General features: G+C 50.5%; 1 protein-coding gene across 1 annotated transcript; it reads right to left on the reverse strand.

Moving 5' to 3' along the window:
- Positions 1-853: 853 nt before the first annotated feature.
- SLC26A9 (solute carrier family 26 member 9) lies at positions 854-14243 on the reverse strand. The gene is made up of 20 exons (XM_074850205.1): positions 14119-14243; positions 12973-13112; positions 12542-12652; positions 12071-12246; positions 11490-11654; positions 10766-10918; positions 10287-10369; positions 9855-10002; positions 9006-9119; positions 8477-8554; positions 8039-8134; positions 5650-5756; positions 5005-5074; positions 4673-4765; positions 4110-4226; positions 3222-3539; positions 2938-2992; positions 2389-2534; positions 1533-1610; positions 854-942 (listed from the first exon to the last, which is right to left on the reverse strand). The coding sequence occupies exons 1-20, from the start codon at positions 14241-14243 to the stop codon at positions 895-897; spliced, it is 2421 nt and encodes an 806-aa protein (XP_074706306.1). The 3' UTR covers positions 854-894.
- Positions 14244-16035: the final 1792 nt, after the last annotated feature.

The raw sequence follows: 16035 nt of genomic DNA on the forward strand, positions 1-16035 counted from the left end.
AGTAGAAAGATCCCTAAAAAACTTCAGCGGGCATTTGAACTGGACCCTGGGTCTTTTGAACGTGTACTCAACCCACTGGGCAGGCAGGACAATATGTGCATGTAACACACAGCAACAAGGAATTCTTATTTCTGATTACAAGCTAGTCCTCTTAGTACAGAAAAAAAAAATGTAATCCTGAAAGTAGCCCTACTGAGATAGAGTACCAAGGTCTTCAGGGTATCAGAAATACAGGATGGTTTGAGGCAGTGGTTGCTGGGACGCTGGGTCAGAGGAGAGGGGCCACAGGAAAGGCAGAGATGATGCTACACAGACATGCAGGGAAATTCAGGGGTTTGCACTCGCTGTGCAGACACCCCAGAGGTCAGTGCACATTTTAGAACAAGATGCTGCGTCGCTGCACCTTGCAAGAGTTGCTTTTGCTCATGAATCAAAGCCGTGAAAGGCTTTTAATATTTGCTTGTATTACACTTCATCAGGAAAAGAGGGAGGAGGGAAAAGAAAGAAGGGGGATGCCCAAATTACGTAATGCCTATGTGGGCAGAAGGGAGTGATTGTGTGAGACAAAGGAGAGCACTTGGCAATAATGACTAATTGTCCCATTTGTTAAGGCACCTGCCTTCAAACTAACTCACTTCTCTTCGTAATTAATGAGATGGCATTTCCTGAGTTCCTGCTGCCGCAGATTTCTGTAGCCTGCTCCAGAGCCCGATTGCTCTGAATACCAGAAGCAAAGCAGGAAGGAGGGAGGAATTTAACAGTTCAAGAGGTGTGATGGCCTCTTGCTTTGCAAACTTATGGTATCCCCAGGTAGAAGTGCAGCTCTTCACGAAGGGATGGGAGAGAGAAGTCTGCTCAGGAGGGTGTGCCCGCACGCTGACGCTCCCTGCGCGCTCACAGAGCTGTCTGGGTCTCTGAGTGGAACATGCTTCCAAACATCTCCTAAAGGGCACACAAGGCACACTGGGTTAGGGCTGATGCCGTGGCACAAACCCAGCAACGCAGCTCTGCAGTCACGCAGAGAAACGCCACCAGAAACTCCAACCCTTCCCAGCCCTCCTCTGCAAGGGAAGGCTGGCCCTGGGGAGGCTGCTCTGCTTTCAGCTCTAGCATGGGGAAGGTCAGCGTTGGAACGTCTCTCCCCCCAGGGCCCTGGGTTCACTGGGTGCAAATCGCTTCAGCATTAACAAAGTCTGTGCTGAAGAACTTGACCATTCTTTTGGGCTTGAGCCAAACCTGGTTCTCTAAATTCCCCCCAGTGGAGACCCCAGGTCTGACTGTGAACCTGAGCTGTGTGGCCTGGCATGGATTACAGGATTCCTCTGTGGCTCCTTCACCCAGGTACCTGCCAGAGCTCCTCATGACAGGGATTTTAAATTATTTTTGCAACTAACTTTTCAAAGCGTTACTGTTACTAGCAGTTTGCCTTGCAGTGGCACAGGGGACTTCCCATCTAATCAATCCCAACCATGACTTCTGGTTTCCACCATATGTCCACAGCCAAAGAAGTGACCCCTGGCACTAGAACTAACCTCCTCCAAGTTCTTGAACTCTGCGCTGCTTTCATCCACAGACTCGTCATAGATGGAGAGCTCTGTCTGATTCGGCCTCTGTGCAGGAAAGAATCAAATCCACAAATTATCAGAGTGCAAGGTTGAAAGGAATGAAAAAAATGACTAACCCAGGCTTAAGACGTCAGACATGCTCAAAGGGAAATGCCCAGGAAGAAGGGGCACAGAGGAATCCTGTTTCAATTGTTTATGTCCTCTGAGCTGGCATTTACAGCTGAGATACGAGATACCTTAACTTACTCTCATGAGATAATTTACTAACACTGCCCTGGCTCCAGCTCCAGTTATCGTGCAATAAACCAACCCATACTTGGGGAAATAGCCCGTCTGACCCTCTGTTGTCAGCATGTGCCACATTCCTGCCTCAGCCTTTTCTCCCCCCACCAAGGGAAGCGCTCGTGGATGCTGGAGCTATTCGAGGACAGGGGCACGTGCTTTGCCTTCATGTCCAAGGGCCAAAATCTGCCTTTGTGTGCAGCTGCATGTTCCAGCCAACACCAAACTGAGGGCACGGTGCTGGAACAGCACTTTTGGCTTCTTCAGGCTGGGACAACCTTAATCTCCCAGCTAGGGGTTTGCATAAGACATTTACACTTCTGAATTCCCATTGAAATCAATTCAGTCAGTAGGCACTTGGCCCATACGGGACAATTAGGAGGTGAAATATTTTGTTGGATTTAGATCTTTACCACTTGAGATAAATAAGAAACTTTATTGGGTGCGGTATTGAGTTGTTATTCTTCCTTTGTGCCGATGCAGTGTGTAAACCTAATGGTAGAGTACTGTGAGCTGGAGAAAGACTGGGAAGCAAATTCACCTCTTCTAAGATGGGTGGCTGGACAACTTCTTTGATATTTGCCAGTGCAAACAAAACAGCATCATGGATTGTCAAGAAGATGTGACTTCGGTCCAGGCCTCCTTCCTCAAAGACTCCGCCGGTGCTAATGTCATTGTACACCTGGGCTGAAGAAAGGAAAAGCACATGAACAAGAAGGAAACCAAAGAAGGAAGCCTTTAAAAGTGCGGATGGCTGACAGTGGTCCTCTGAGCTAAAGCAAAGCTGGATGCATAGGGAAAAAGCAGGTTTGCTGCAGAAATGAGAGAGTAGGGATCTATTTTTCTACATGCTAAATGTGGAGATGTTACAGTCATATCACTTCCCAAGTGAAGGGACCTATTTCACACACAGAGAACAGTGTTTCTCCTTCCTTTCTTCTGTTCTCTTCTTTCATCTGTTCTGGTTTGGTCCAACAAAAGGCTGGGAGCTCACACAGTTTGCATAAAGAACACAAAAAGATCTCCTCTCTGTCAGGAGCACAAAAATGGGGGAAGATCACATGGAAATATGTTCTTCGTGGATTCTTACCATGCACGTTTGCCAAGAACACTTTAATCCCAATCTTCTGATAACTGGAACACAACTAGAAGGGATGAAAGGGGAGAGAGAGGATTAATAACACTGCTGCTCCAGCTTTGTGTTTAGACATAAAGTCTTTTATCCAGGGCTTTACACGTGTCCTGGGGATGTTGAAGGAGAAAGCCACACAAACCACCTATTGAGGAGGGTAAACACTTTTATCTGAGCTGCCCGAGAGAGCAGAAAGTACCTGGTGATATGTTGCTTGGCTATGTTTGTAGTACAGAACTAACCTTGCCCAGTGCTTTTGTGCCCATGAGGTCAACAAAACACACTCCACTCATGTCCAGGATGATGGTGTGAAAGCTGATATAGGGTGGTGCTGTCATCATAGGGTCAGCGTCTGCTGTGGGCATGACACTGAAAGTGCTTCCTTGGAGGGTAGTGGTGCTGCCCAGCTCTCTGGAGGTGTGCACTTGTCCAGCACCGTTGGCAGGCGGACGGAACGTGACGTAGGAGATGCTGGCACCATTAGCAGTCGTCTGGTTGTTGTTGGTATCTGTTGGAGAGGTGCTTTCAAAGTCTTTCTGGAGCTCTTGCAGAGACAAGGTCTACAGCAAAGCAGAAATGCACAATCAGGGCAGGGCACAACTATCAGCACAAGCTGAGATCCCGATGTGTGAATGTACCTGAAGTATTCAGTGGCGTGAAGTGTTTTAACCTGGACTAACTCCAGCCTGGTGCTAGACTGAATGTCACTTGGGGTTGAAGTACGTTAGGTTAATTTTAAATGATTCCTGTTCACGTGCTTCAGGACTGCTCAGCAATGGAAACCAAATGAAGCTGGGATGGCTGGGAAATGTGCTTCACAAGGGCACTTTTGAGCTGAAATGCTGACAGAGATGCATCTGTAGAGAAAGAGGGCAAGCCCAGTTTCTAGCAATTGTTCACCATGTTTCCATTCTAGACTTCTCTACGGATTTCTTGCTCCCAGCCATTTCCAGTTCTCCTGCATCTTAAGGTTTTGGCTGTTGGAAGGAATGGAGATGTGGGTGGGAAGGAAAGGAGCAAGAGGTGGTAAATGTGACTAGGAAGACAGTGCAGAAATCCTATGTCAAGAGGAGCTGTTTGATGGGGACTTGGGATCTTACTCATCAACACAGGAACCCAAACTGAGTTACCTTGTTCTGCCTCAATAAGAATTTCGGTAGCTTTGTTGGTGGTTGTGCTGTCCCCTTCTCCTGTCGTTTCACATATTTCTTCCTGGCTAAGTACACTTTACCAGGATCCACGCCGGTCTGTGGAAAAGAGAGAGAGAGTTTTCTTTGAAAAAGTCTGTTCAGCCCCGTAGTCAGGGGCTGCTATTTATTTTCTGCTATTTCCCAGCCTGTGGCACGAGGCACAGGAGGACAGCACCAGCTGTGATCCTGATGGCAGCCAAACAACAGCATCTTCAGTAACTCTGGGTACCTGCACATGCAGGGAGGGGAGGCTTGCAGTAGCAGGGTGACTCTGCTTTGGCGGAGCTTGGAGGAGGATACCTGCCAGGGTTCAGGAATAACCTCTAAAATGAGGTCTACAAACAGCCCTGAAGATCAAGGAGAAAAGGATGGAAGAGTAGAGGATGGTTGCGACCATCTTTCGTGGTCATCCTGGGCTTAATTATCTCCATGCAGCAATACAGGAGAAAGCAAGGGCCATTCAGGACTGACTGCAGGCAGAAATTCGTTAGGGCATTGCTCACCTTGGCTATAATCTTCTCGCGGAATATCTCTGAGTTGGCAAAATATAGTGGCGAGCAGTAGGTCACAATTTTAATCCCATTAAGTTCATGTACCTGCAACAGAGACAAGGGCTCAAACCAGGCCTGACGGGGTGGGGTGGGGTGCAGGGTGGCTGGGAGTTTGGGTGGCAGGTAACTGGGAAGATCAAACTGAGCAGCAGCTCCTGCTACTCCTGAAACAAGCAGCAAACAGCCTCGCTCAGACAGAAACACAGACCTGAGTTTCCTGATCACGTTGGGTACCAGTGGCAAAGAACAGCATTTTCTCTGAGGATGCTTTAGCTTCTGCTTACCTTGCTGTAGGCTTTAGGGTTCTTGTAGATGTCAGTGGAAGTTACTTGGCCCAGGGCAGAACCGTTACGGCTGGGAGAAAAGAGGCGATTGGAATTAGAGTAAATGTTGCAGGGAAAGAAAAGTGATTCGCTTCGCATTCCATACCAGGATTTGAAAATTTGCGTTATGAAAATACTTAAGATTTCATCCCTGCAGAGTCTACAGGGCAAAAAAGAGTCAGCAGTTTGAGATCCCAGACTGGGAAACATTAATAAAGGGCTTTGATGGATTAAAAATGGTGCGAAAACATCACATCAGTCTCTGCACATATACGGGGCTCTTTCTTTTTATGAGCAGGATTGTCTGCTGGGAGCTATGCAGGTAGCTTTTCGTGCTGAAGTAAATACCTTCAGACTTCCCCCTGCCTTGGGATGTGCACATCGCTAACTGTGCACAGGAGTGGGAATGCAGGCAGTAAATTAACGCCTGCCATTCCTGTTTGCACATTCCAGGGGCCGGGGAGGACACCTGCACTCCCCCAGGCTCCTGCCACACGTTCCTTCGAAACGTGGGCCAGAGGCCAGTTATAAAAATAATCTGTCGTTTATTCTGCAACTGGGAGATTTTCCTTCTTTTTTGGTTTCTGTGGCTATGCTGGTACTTACAACTGGGTATGGAAAACCACAACCAGCACGGAAAATCCCACGCCCACAGCAACTCCGTAGGGAAGGCTCAGGAAGAACGCGGACAGGAAGCTCACCAGCCAGACCAGCTGCAGAAAGAGAAGAGCACAGCAGGTCATTTTACTGTGCCACGGGCTGGAGCATGGTGATGGATGGAAAATGGTTTTGCGCTGATATTCTGGACCCAAAGAACTACACAGTTCAGGATCAAAAGACCAAGACCTGAATTCTGCAGCTATTCTAATGATACAGTTTACTGCATGCTTTGGTGCGAAACATCATTGCTGGGAAGCTTGCCAGAAGCCCCAGTTTTTCAGCTGTAAAAGCAGCCGGTGTGTTTCTTCACAGCTGCAGGAACACCCGCACCACTCCTTCAGTCCAAAAAGTATCAGCCTAACTAGTCAAGAAAAGGCTCCTGCAGATCATGTCATCTGCTGCTCAGTAACTGCTCCCAGCCCCAAGAAGGCTCCTGCTGTCGGTCAGAGCATCTCAGAAGGAATGAGCATCTATCTGAAAACCATCTGAGCATCGACTATAAATGACCCGAACACAGAGCAGATTTGATGACAAAGTATGACAGAGCATACCAAAACCTGCTCCACTGCTCAGCTCAGAGCTCTGTCATTTGTCATTTTTATATATTAGCACTCAAGCATCTCCCTCTGTACGAAATTAGTCCTGCCTAAGCATATAAACATGCCCTCTGAGAATCATTATCAGGTTATTATAATCCCGTCCTCAAGACTGATAAAACCTGACTTTGACCTTGGGCAAATCAGGGTAACTTTGATGACTTCAGCATCTTAATTTCTATGCATTGTGCATATAAATGGTGAGTAAGGGCTTCCCTCCATCCAGACTTCATGCTGGGCTGTATCTGTGGCGCTGAGCACTGAGACATGGCCAGACTTGAGGTAATGAACACCGATGGTCTGACATCACCCAGAAATGGTGTTCCCCGTTTTGGGACAGGACACTGAATCTAGTTCAAATTCCAGGGAGATTAAGGTCAGGGGAATGCAGTTCACATCATTGGCATCTGCCTGGTCCCCACGCTCCCCGCAGCTGTGGGCTGCCCGTGCTTGCTGGCAGCAAGAGCTTTGTTCCAGCAGCTCCGTGGAAACAGCCCAGCCGGGGCAGTGGGTCTGGCTGCGCCACGCAGGACGGGTGATTCACACGGGGCAAACCAGAGCGGCTTCTGACAGCCGTTCACCTCCACTGTGGTGACCACGTCTGGCAGAGACACACTGGCACCCCAGGCAGCACCGTGCCTCTCCGCTCAGTCCCTGATCTGCTCAGATGTCTGCCCGGATTTCGAGCTGGGGGCTGTGGAGCCCGTGGGGCTGGGCTGTGCTCCCCTCTGCGAGCTCTGATAAAGGGCAATAACATCACCTGCCCTCATATGAACTGCCAGAGCCGACCGAGACCTTCCCTCCTACCCACCAGGCATCAGCAGAACCCATTCAGACATGTGCTTAAATTGCCATAAACGATTCCTGACAGAGAATCGCATCTTCCCATCAGCGACTTTCCTGCTCTGTCGGTTCTTGCCTGCAGAACCGTGTCAGCATGTCCCTAGTCCGGTCAGTCTGCTGGGCTCACTCCTAAGCATGGACCGTTTTTCTGTAGCTCATGCCCTGTGCTGGAGTGTGCCTTCATGTCATGATCACACCTCTGCCTGGACTGCTAACCCATCTCTTCTCCAGCACCTGTTTGAACAGTTTTTGGGAAAAGCTCTTGATGACTCAGGTCAGCCCCTTTGGACTCCTGATTTCTCCGATAAGACAGTTTGTTGGGACCTGACAGGATATTGGCTCAGTGTCCACACACACCACTCAGCCGTGGGAGTCCTGTTCAAACACTGTCTTTTTATGTCAGACATTTCCAAATTCCGTTCTCACTCCCCCGCACCCCCTGCCTGGGTTTATACATCAACCAGTGCCTGGAGTCCTTATCGCTGTGAAGGGCTCTCCTCACCCTGGAGGGCTATTGTGCGAGTTTTTAAGTCATGACTCCTAGATATTGAGCAGGGCCGGTTTGGCTAGTTCTGGGCAAACAGGCTCCTGCAGTTGATTGGCATTTAAACAGAGCAGGTAATAGTTCAGGCCTCTCTGATATGTGCGCTAAGCATGAGAGTGCTCAGCTGGGCAGGACAGGCTCCGCCACTGCTCCGGACCTTGTTGGCCGGGGGTTGGAAGCACGATCGCACTGAGAGAGCGAAACCCACCTTCTGCAGGGGACTCACAGGGCCCGTCTGTCCCCAAAAGCCTGCCGGGGGCTGGCTGCTCGCCCTGCCTCTGCCTCGCCCAGCCGTGGGCTGAGCTGCTGGTGTAAGGCAGGCGATGCCTCCCACCCACCCCCAGGCACTCACGCAGTCCAGCTTGCTCTTCTTCCACAGGTAGAAGGGATCCGCCAGCTGCTTGAGGGAGTTTTTCAGGTTCACCGCGATGAGTGCTCCCAGGACAGACTGCGGAGGAGAGGGGATCCTATCAGCTGGGATGTGGATGTGCAACGTGGGTGTGCCACGTTTTGCAGCAGGTGTTTTCTGCAGTATCTGCCTTCCGTGGTCCAGGTACCACGAGTGAATGGGAAAGGATGATGCTCACAAAGATCTCACTTGGACCTGAGCATGAAAATTTAGACTATTCTTGCTTCCAGAGGCTCAGTGCAGACAGGACCCCAGGCCAGGAACAAACTGTGCTGTGCAGCAGTTTGCATCAGGGATTTTTGGAGCAAGACTGTGCCTTCGCTTGGGTGTGTAGAGTATGTGACGCAACGGCCACGCTGTTTGCACAGATATTTGTGTTACCTTTGGAAGAGGTTCGAGGTAGATCCCCAGAGCCAGCATGGTCACCATAACCACCAAGGCCACACAGAAACTTGCCACCTGCAAAAAAAGAAAGAAACCACTTCAGCAAACATCAGGGTCTTCCTAAAGCCCCTCTGGGTCTTTCCTGCTGCTTCAGCCAATGGCACAACTGGTCACTGCAGTATTTTATGTGAGCAGACGATTGCCTCTGAGAAATAGGCTAGGATTTTGCAGATCTCACAGATAACCCCAAACTTCCCTCACGTGGTAGCTCTGCTCAATCGGGGGAGCCAGACGCGGAATGCAGATTTACAGCCCTACGTCTGTGACCAATTCAAAGAACCGTCCAGGAAACAAAGTGGGGTTGGGGAGGGAGGAAATTCTGCTTTAACAACACCAACATGAAGCACTCATATATGGAGCTTCTCCAGACCTGCAGCAGCAATGCCAGGCTGGCAGCATGCAGCAGCTACAGGGGTTTGTGGCCAGGTAGGGTCACATAGGGGAGAGAGGAAGAGGAGGTACTAACTTGTGATTTCCCTCCTGCCCCATCGACGGCGAGGGTGACAGAGAGAGCACAGCAGATCACGTGGATTTTGAAGAAGGAACCAAAGAAGTTGCTGCAGCCCAGGGCCAGCATTTCCTGTGGAGATGGAGGAATGTGGTCATCAGAAAGGACATCTGCCCGTCCTGCCCTGCCAGCGCGTGTCAGCTGCCAGGGAGGAGAGCAGGTGCCCGAGTCTGGGGTTTGTGTGGCCAGGGAAGGGACCCGGATTCCCTGCAGTGTGTCCCAGACCCTTTCCTTCAAGTAGGAGCTGGGATGGGCACTGGTGTAGCAGGGAAACCTGGAAGCACAATTCCACATAAACACGTTGTCATCTGTTGACACACTAAGGGCAGGGCATCGTGTGGTATGTGTGGCTGTTATTGAAAGCTGCCACTGTGCCAGTGATGACAAAAGAGGATTATTTAATGTCCTGCCTCTCACAGTATCTAGGTGACACACCAGGAATCCAGGTCTTTCTCTGCTCAGTGAGAAATACATGCCCCTCGTTGTGCTCCAACAACCTGCAAAAATGCCATCTGTGCCAGCACTCAGGGCTGAAGCTTCAGGTCTGGAGGGAGAGCAAAGCAGAGATCTCAAGCTAAGACTTTTTTCCCTTTTGCAGGCTCTCTCTGGTCCACAGGAGATGGATCTGCCATGTCCTTTCGACCTCCACATGGCTAGCTGCCACGTGAGCCTGCATGCATGGGAGCAGCACGTCTGTTTTAAGCAGAGCACATCTGAAAGCTTCCCATTCATGCAGCAAGGTTTTCTTTTCACGCCTGAGAGCAAGGGGAACGGTCCTTGACTGCGTCCTTCCAGACCAAGCGTTACCTGGTTGGGGTTCACGTCGTAGCCATGCTTGGCTGCCAGCGTTCTCCCCATGGCTAAGTTGATCACGTAGCTCACGATGGCAAGCGAGAAAGCTGTGCCGATCATGTCTTTCCACTTGTTCACCAGGGGCAGGGTTGGCGCTGGGAACCTGCACTCGGAGCAGAGGTGAGAAGCAGTTGTGACACGAGTGTCCGGAGGCTGGTGAAGTGGGTGAGGAGCTGGTGTGTTCAGGAATGACATAATCCATGTCTGCACTGTGGACAGCTTGAGTGGATGGTGACAGTTGTGTAACAGGGCACAGCAGTGCTGCCTGACAGTCCTGGAAGGGGACTGTCATACAGCAGGAAAGAGTGAGGTGTTTTCCAGGTTGCAGGAGGAGGAGGAGGAAGGAAAATTATCTGGAAGCTGAGTCAGACCTGCACATGCACTTACCCCATGCTGATCTTCCCAACTACTGGCATGCCGTACTTCTCGGGCATGTTAAAGCTGCCAGAGATTGCAGTTGCAACTATTACCTGAAAGTCCAGAGAATAAAAGAGCAGTAAGCAGAAAGAACATGACCTCTCTCAGAGGCATTAAGGTAGCTGTGCTCCTGGAGCTGATGGTAGAAAATCAGCACTAAATTCAGGCTAGGAAAGGAGAGAACCTCCCCAGCAGGAGTTAAGCTCCTCATCCTCAGCATCTCCAGGATGCAGTTACAGTCTAACAGGGATGAGCTGGGCATCAGAGGTATCCTGCATGAGGGTGGCCCAGTTTCTGACCCCAAGCCATGTGGGGGTCACGTCATATTCACTGGGTAGATGGTCAACATGATGGGCCCTCTGTGAGCAGAGGTGGGTGTCCCAGGGCTGTAAGGAGAGGGGAGGGACTGTCTCCTGGAAGGCTCAAGGGACAGTTCGTGTGTCACTTACGATGATGATCTCCATGGGGATGGGCATCCGGATCTTTTTCATGTACTTTAAGTTGAGCTCCTTGACAATGATCAGGAGCACAGCACTGACCAAGGCATAGACCAGGGAGGCCACGTTGGTTTTGGGCAGACCTTTACAAATATCAATGAATGTCTAAAGGGGAGAGAAGAGGAGAAAGCGTCATGGGGAACCAGAGACTCTGGACAACATGGACAGCACAACGGAGAACACTTGTTACTGTAATCAACTGCAAACACCCTGAGATGTGACGAGGGTGAGAGAAATGCTAGAAACCCTGCTGCTGAGATCAGCTGCCAGCCCTGGGTCTGTGCTGTCCGGTTAATGCCATTCTAGCTGCATCAATGGAGGACGCAGCCATGGAAGATGCAGGAAAGCCCAGGAATGAGTAAACCTGCTCATAGGAAAAGTTTCTGTTGCTAATAGTAGTGCAAGACTCCTGCTGTAAAGCAGCACAGTTCAAAATCTCCCCAAATCCCAGACCCATTTCATTATTTCTAACTCAAAACTAGCAGCCAAGGGCTCAGATAATACTGTATAGGAAATGCAATGGCAGCAGTGTAGGTGTGCTGGGCTGGGAGTGGTGTGGCAGCCGTATTCCCCCTCCCTCCGAGCCCCCCTTTTCCCTGTGTGGGTGGCAGTGGTGGCTGCGGTGTCACTGGGGGAGGAGGTGCAGGGAAGGCCCCTGTCCAGAGCACCCACTTACATAGACGATAGCTAAGGGCCCGGTGTAAGATGGGACTGTCAAGCCGAAGACGTACTTGAGCACGGAGATGAGGATCTGCAGCCCTGCTGCTGTCATGAAGCCCCTGATGAAAGACTCTGAGAGGTAGATAGCAACAAAGCCAAACTGCAGGAATCCCAGGCACAGCTAGGGTAGGACAGACAGGGCGTTATGAGAAGCATGCCAGCCTGAAAGGGCGAGGTGCAGGGCTGGGAGACGGGGTGCATCCCTCCCACGCAGCCACGGCACGGGCTGGGCTGGGCTGAGCAGACTGTCCCAGAGCAGGGATGGGGAGAGGAGAGCTGCAGGGTGCTGGGGTGTCATCACCAGCTGCGATCCTGCCCCAGGGCCTGGCCTCACCCTTGGTTTGGAAAATTTCACATCGAGACTGCAGCTGGGGCAGGATCCCCCCAAAACCTCTATGCTGAGGCATCGTCCACTTGGAAGTGGGGCCTCTTCTAGCATCTGCTGCCACCATCTCTGCTCAAGGGAGAGCTCGGCTGACACCGTGCGGGCCAGCGCTGGCCAGAGGACACAGCACAGGCGGTGCAGCGAGTCCTTACTTGTATGATGGCTGTCAGGCAGGCTAACGTGGCAGAGATCTCCAGCCTGGCCGCTTCCAGGGCCGTGGTATTCACGCTGGTCTCATTGGTGGCATGGTTGAAGTAATGGAAGTCTGACTCTGGAGCCAGCTCATTGCAGACGTTGCCAACAATAATGCTGATGACTGCAAAAGTACCTACAACACAACACAGTGATGTCAGTAGTTTTCTCTAGAGAGCGTTCTGTCCTGGAAGGCGCTTGGACAGGTTAGGCTGTCCAGAGCGAGTCACCCAGCCCATCATGCAGCCAGCCCCGCGGCAAGATGTGGCAGAGGTTCATTGGGGTGAGACCCTGCTGTGCAGCCCGAATCAGGGATCCCGTAAACCCCTGACAGACCAAACATGCCCAAACATCTCTATTCTGGGACACACCAAGCATTCCCGGCCAGTGTTTAACTGCCTTGTGCAGACAGTTGCTCTGCAGACTCTTACCTGGGACCATCTGATGGATACCGCCGAGGAAGAGGTATGTTATCAAGGGAAAGAAGGAGGAGTAGAGCCCGTTGACGGGAGGCAGGTTGGCCAGCAGCGCAAAGGCCATCCCTGGAAAACACGAGGGAGATGGGCAGGTCCCCCAGGTCTGTGCAGCTGGTGGCAGCCCCCTGCCCTGCTCGCGCTCACATCAGCTCTGAGAAGGTGCTGTGGCCAGGACTGCTGCTTTCTGGGCAGGAGAGGCCAAAGAGGGCAGGGAAGGGCACCGCAGAGAAATATAGGGACAACCAGGTTGGAGCTTCGGTTTATACATGTCAGCAGTAAAGGTAGCTAACCCCCCAGACCAGACATCCGCTGTCATCTACAGACCTTTACTTGAACTGGCAAAGTGCTATCCCCTCTCGGACGCCCAGAAAGTCATCGCGTCTCACCTTGTGGCACTTGAATCGTCCCCGCACTGAGCCCACCAAGAACATCAGGCAAAATGTAGTCCTTAATTTTATACTTGGGAAACCACACAAGTATTGGGAACAGGCTGAAGAGGATGAGTTTGAATCTGGAAGCTGAACATCTAGATGAGGTTTTAAAAAAAAAAAGCAAATAAGAAAGGAAGCAAGTGAGCTGGGAAGTGAGCAAGCAAGGGAGCAAGAAAGGATCTTCCTAGGAATGTCTTAACCTTTCTCCCACACCAAATCCCAAGCCCAGTATTTGGCACAGCCCTTCCGTGCGAGTGCAAGGCTCTTGCAGTTCGCTAGCTGTTCCCGTGGAGGATTATTGTGGGGACCTTCCTGGCTCCCCACTGCTGCCATAGCTGGAAGAAGAACCTGCACAGAGTGAAGGATTTAGCCTTTAGCCCCCCAATATCTTGACACGCTTCAGAGAGGGGATAGGTGAGCTGTAGGGAGGAAACGCAGCTCGGAGGTTCGTGGGGCAGTTGCAAAGAGCTAAAGATGAACATTTTAGGTGATTGGTCAAAAAAACCCAAAGTGTGTCTGAAAGAAGATTGCTTCTGGGTTGGCACATGCAATATCTCACATCTCTGCCTGTTAACATGTATGTTCTCTCTTTGCTGTATTACTGCCTGCCTTTTTCCAAGGAATGGATCTAGATTTTCAAGACAGTGATCAGCAGGATTATTAATCTTTATTTGCACAATTATTAATCTTTCTTTAAGGAAAGTCAGTACTGTTTTTAATCAGAAAGCTGATAAAAGGAAATCCTGGCTGGAAAGCTTAAAGAAATAATCCACACACACATACCTACATCACCAATTGTACTTTTTTCACTATTAAAACCCCCTTGGAAAACGGAACCCCAAATCCCAGATGCACTTAGTGCAAACTGTTCCGCTTATTTGCCTTACAGCTTAAGAGCTGAGGCAGTGAAAAGAGCGACCAGTTTCACTTATTTCAGTACAATTTGCATTTCTCCTGTGCCTTTCATCCATCAAAGCCCTGAAGATCATGGAGAAGGTTTCCCAGCATAAAAATGGGAACTTTATCCCCAGGTCTGAATTATATCCCAATTCCAGACCGAATCTGGTTTACACTTGCCCCAGCTATAGCATTCTATGTTACCTGAAAAGGTTTTTCAGTTTTTCCCCAATGGGGTAACTTCTACTTTTCTTCTCAAACTCTTCGTCGAAGAGGCTGACCGAATATGCAGGACGTTCGATGACATAGCGAGGCCTGGCGAGGGTCATCTCTGGATCATTTAAATTTTTCCCAGAAAAAACAAAAAGCAAAGCCAAGAATGTGACTGGAGCTGGCCCCACCTGCAGTATAACAGACCGGACACCTCCAGCGTCTGGGAGCCCTCCCCGAACATCTCCACCCTAAATAGTTTCCCCGTGGCGCAGAGGCAGGTTCTGGGAGTGGCTTCTCCCAGCACCAGGGGCTGCTGCTCCCCAGCACAGGGAGTTTTTACCACCTATTTTGAGGTGATGCTAATGAGCGATGCTGCGTGAAAGGGACCGGAGCACGTCCTGGATTGTCTGGCAGATGAGCATGGGTGTTAATCTTAGCTCTGCCAGTGACTGCCTTTTTGCCTCGGGCAAGTCACTTGACCTTTCTCATGGCTCAGTTTCACCATCTGCCCGTGGGGTTGGCGAGACTTTGCAACGCTGGGCAGCCCTGACACAGTTTGCAATGGTAGATACTGGCACCGTGATTAAAGGCAGTTTCCACCTGAGATGTTCCTGCTTTCAGCAGCCTTCTTATTTCTCCCTTGCCGTGAGAGGCTGTGGACGAGTCCTTGGTTTATTCTAGGAAGTGATGGGCAGAAAGATAACTGTTGCTAATTCATTTCGGTGATGAAGATGCCAAAACATCTGGATGGACTAGTCCTGCCCGGTATCTGGGTCTCACCAAAGAAAGATGATGAACTTCAGAGAACCCTTATTTTACTATGACCAGTGATGCCAGGGAAGAGAGGAGAATCATTATGAACTGGAGAGGCTGGGAGTGGAGGGAGGAAGTGGTCAGATATAAAACAAGGATATTGGTAATTATTTGCGGTATGGCGTGTATCTAAGTGGGTCATTGCCCAACACAGGAGTAGAAGAGGGGGTGGAAAAAGCTGGTGATTCAGGCAGAAGAATGTATCAAGAAAAAACATCCAGGTTGCTGAGAGCTTACGGAGTGATTTGAATGTAGCAGATCCTCCTCTCTCCTCTTTTGTCACTGTGGGCGCTGCTGAAGTCAGTGCACACCTTGACACCGACTTCGGTGGAACTGGGATGAGCGGAATGTCCATCCGTAGGACTAATGTCAGTCCTCACTGATAAGCAGTTACCTTGGAGTGGGGGCTGGAAGACATGACTAATAGGTAGCAGAGTGGCCCAGCAGTCCAGCGCAGGAAGGAAAGTATGATGCAGACAGCCGAAACTTTTGGGAGAATTTAGGTCAACAGAATCATTATGCAAATAGGAGTTAATGGGTTTAGAAAGGGAGGTCATCAACCCCACTGCTGCAGCGGATGCCTTAGTGATCACAGGGGCAATCAAGTGCAGTTTGCTATAAAACAGCTCCAGCAATGGGGTGGTTCTGATTCCAGGCTCTGATCTGCACCCACGCTGTCTCGGAGGGACCCCGGTCTGTTTGTGGGGGGCCAGCTGGGTGCCAGCGAGAGACACCCCCCTCTTCCTGCATTACCAGGCGCTTAACCCAGTGCCCTCGGCAGGCATGCACACACTGACATCCCTGCTGCTCCTTTTCAGCCAGAGATACCCTTCCAAGAGCAATTACAAGCTTTACCTTTTGGAGGATCAGTGCAGGCTGAGACTAAGCAGTGTCCTAGGCTCTTTTCCAGTCCCTACACTCATTCCAGAAGCCCAGCTGGTCATTCCCTGGCTTTCCCACCTCAGTCTGTGGAAGTCTTGTCCCTGCCTTGCAGCCTTGCTCCGGATCCTGTTGCTGAGCAGGTTCCCAGCATACCCAGTCTTTCTCCAGGGCCCAGCCCCACAGCTCTGCTCTAGATTTCCAGTTCTCCCTCGT

Source organism: Strix aluco, chromosome 25 (assembly GCF_031877795.1).
Source record: "Strix aluco isolate bStrAlu1 chromosome 25, bStrAlu1.hap1, whole genome shotgun sequence".
NCBI classification, from domain to species: domain Eukaryota; kingdom Metazoa; phylum Chordata; class Aves; order Strigiformes; family Strigidae; genus Strix; species Strix aluco.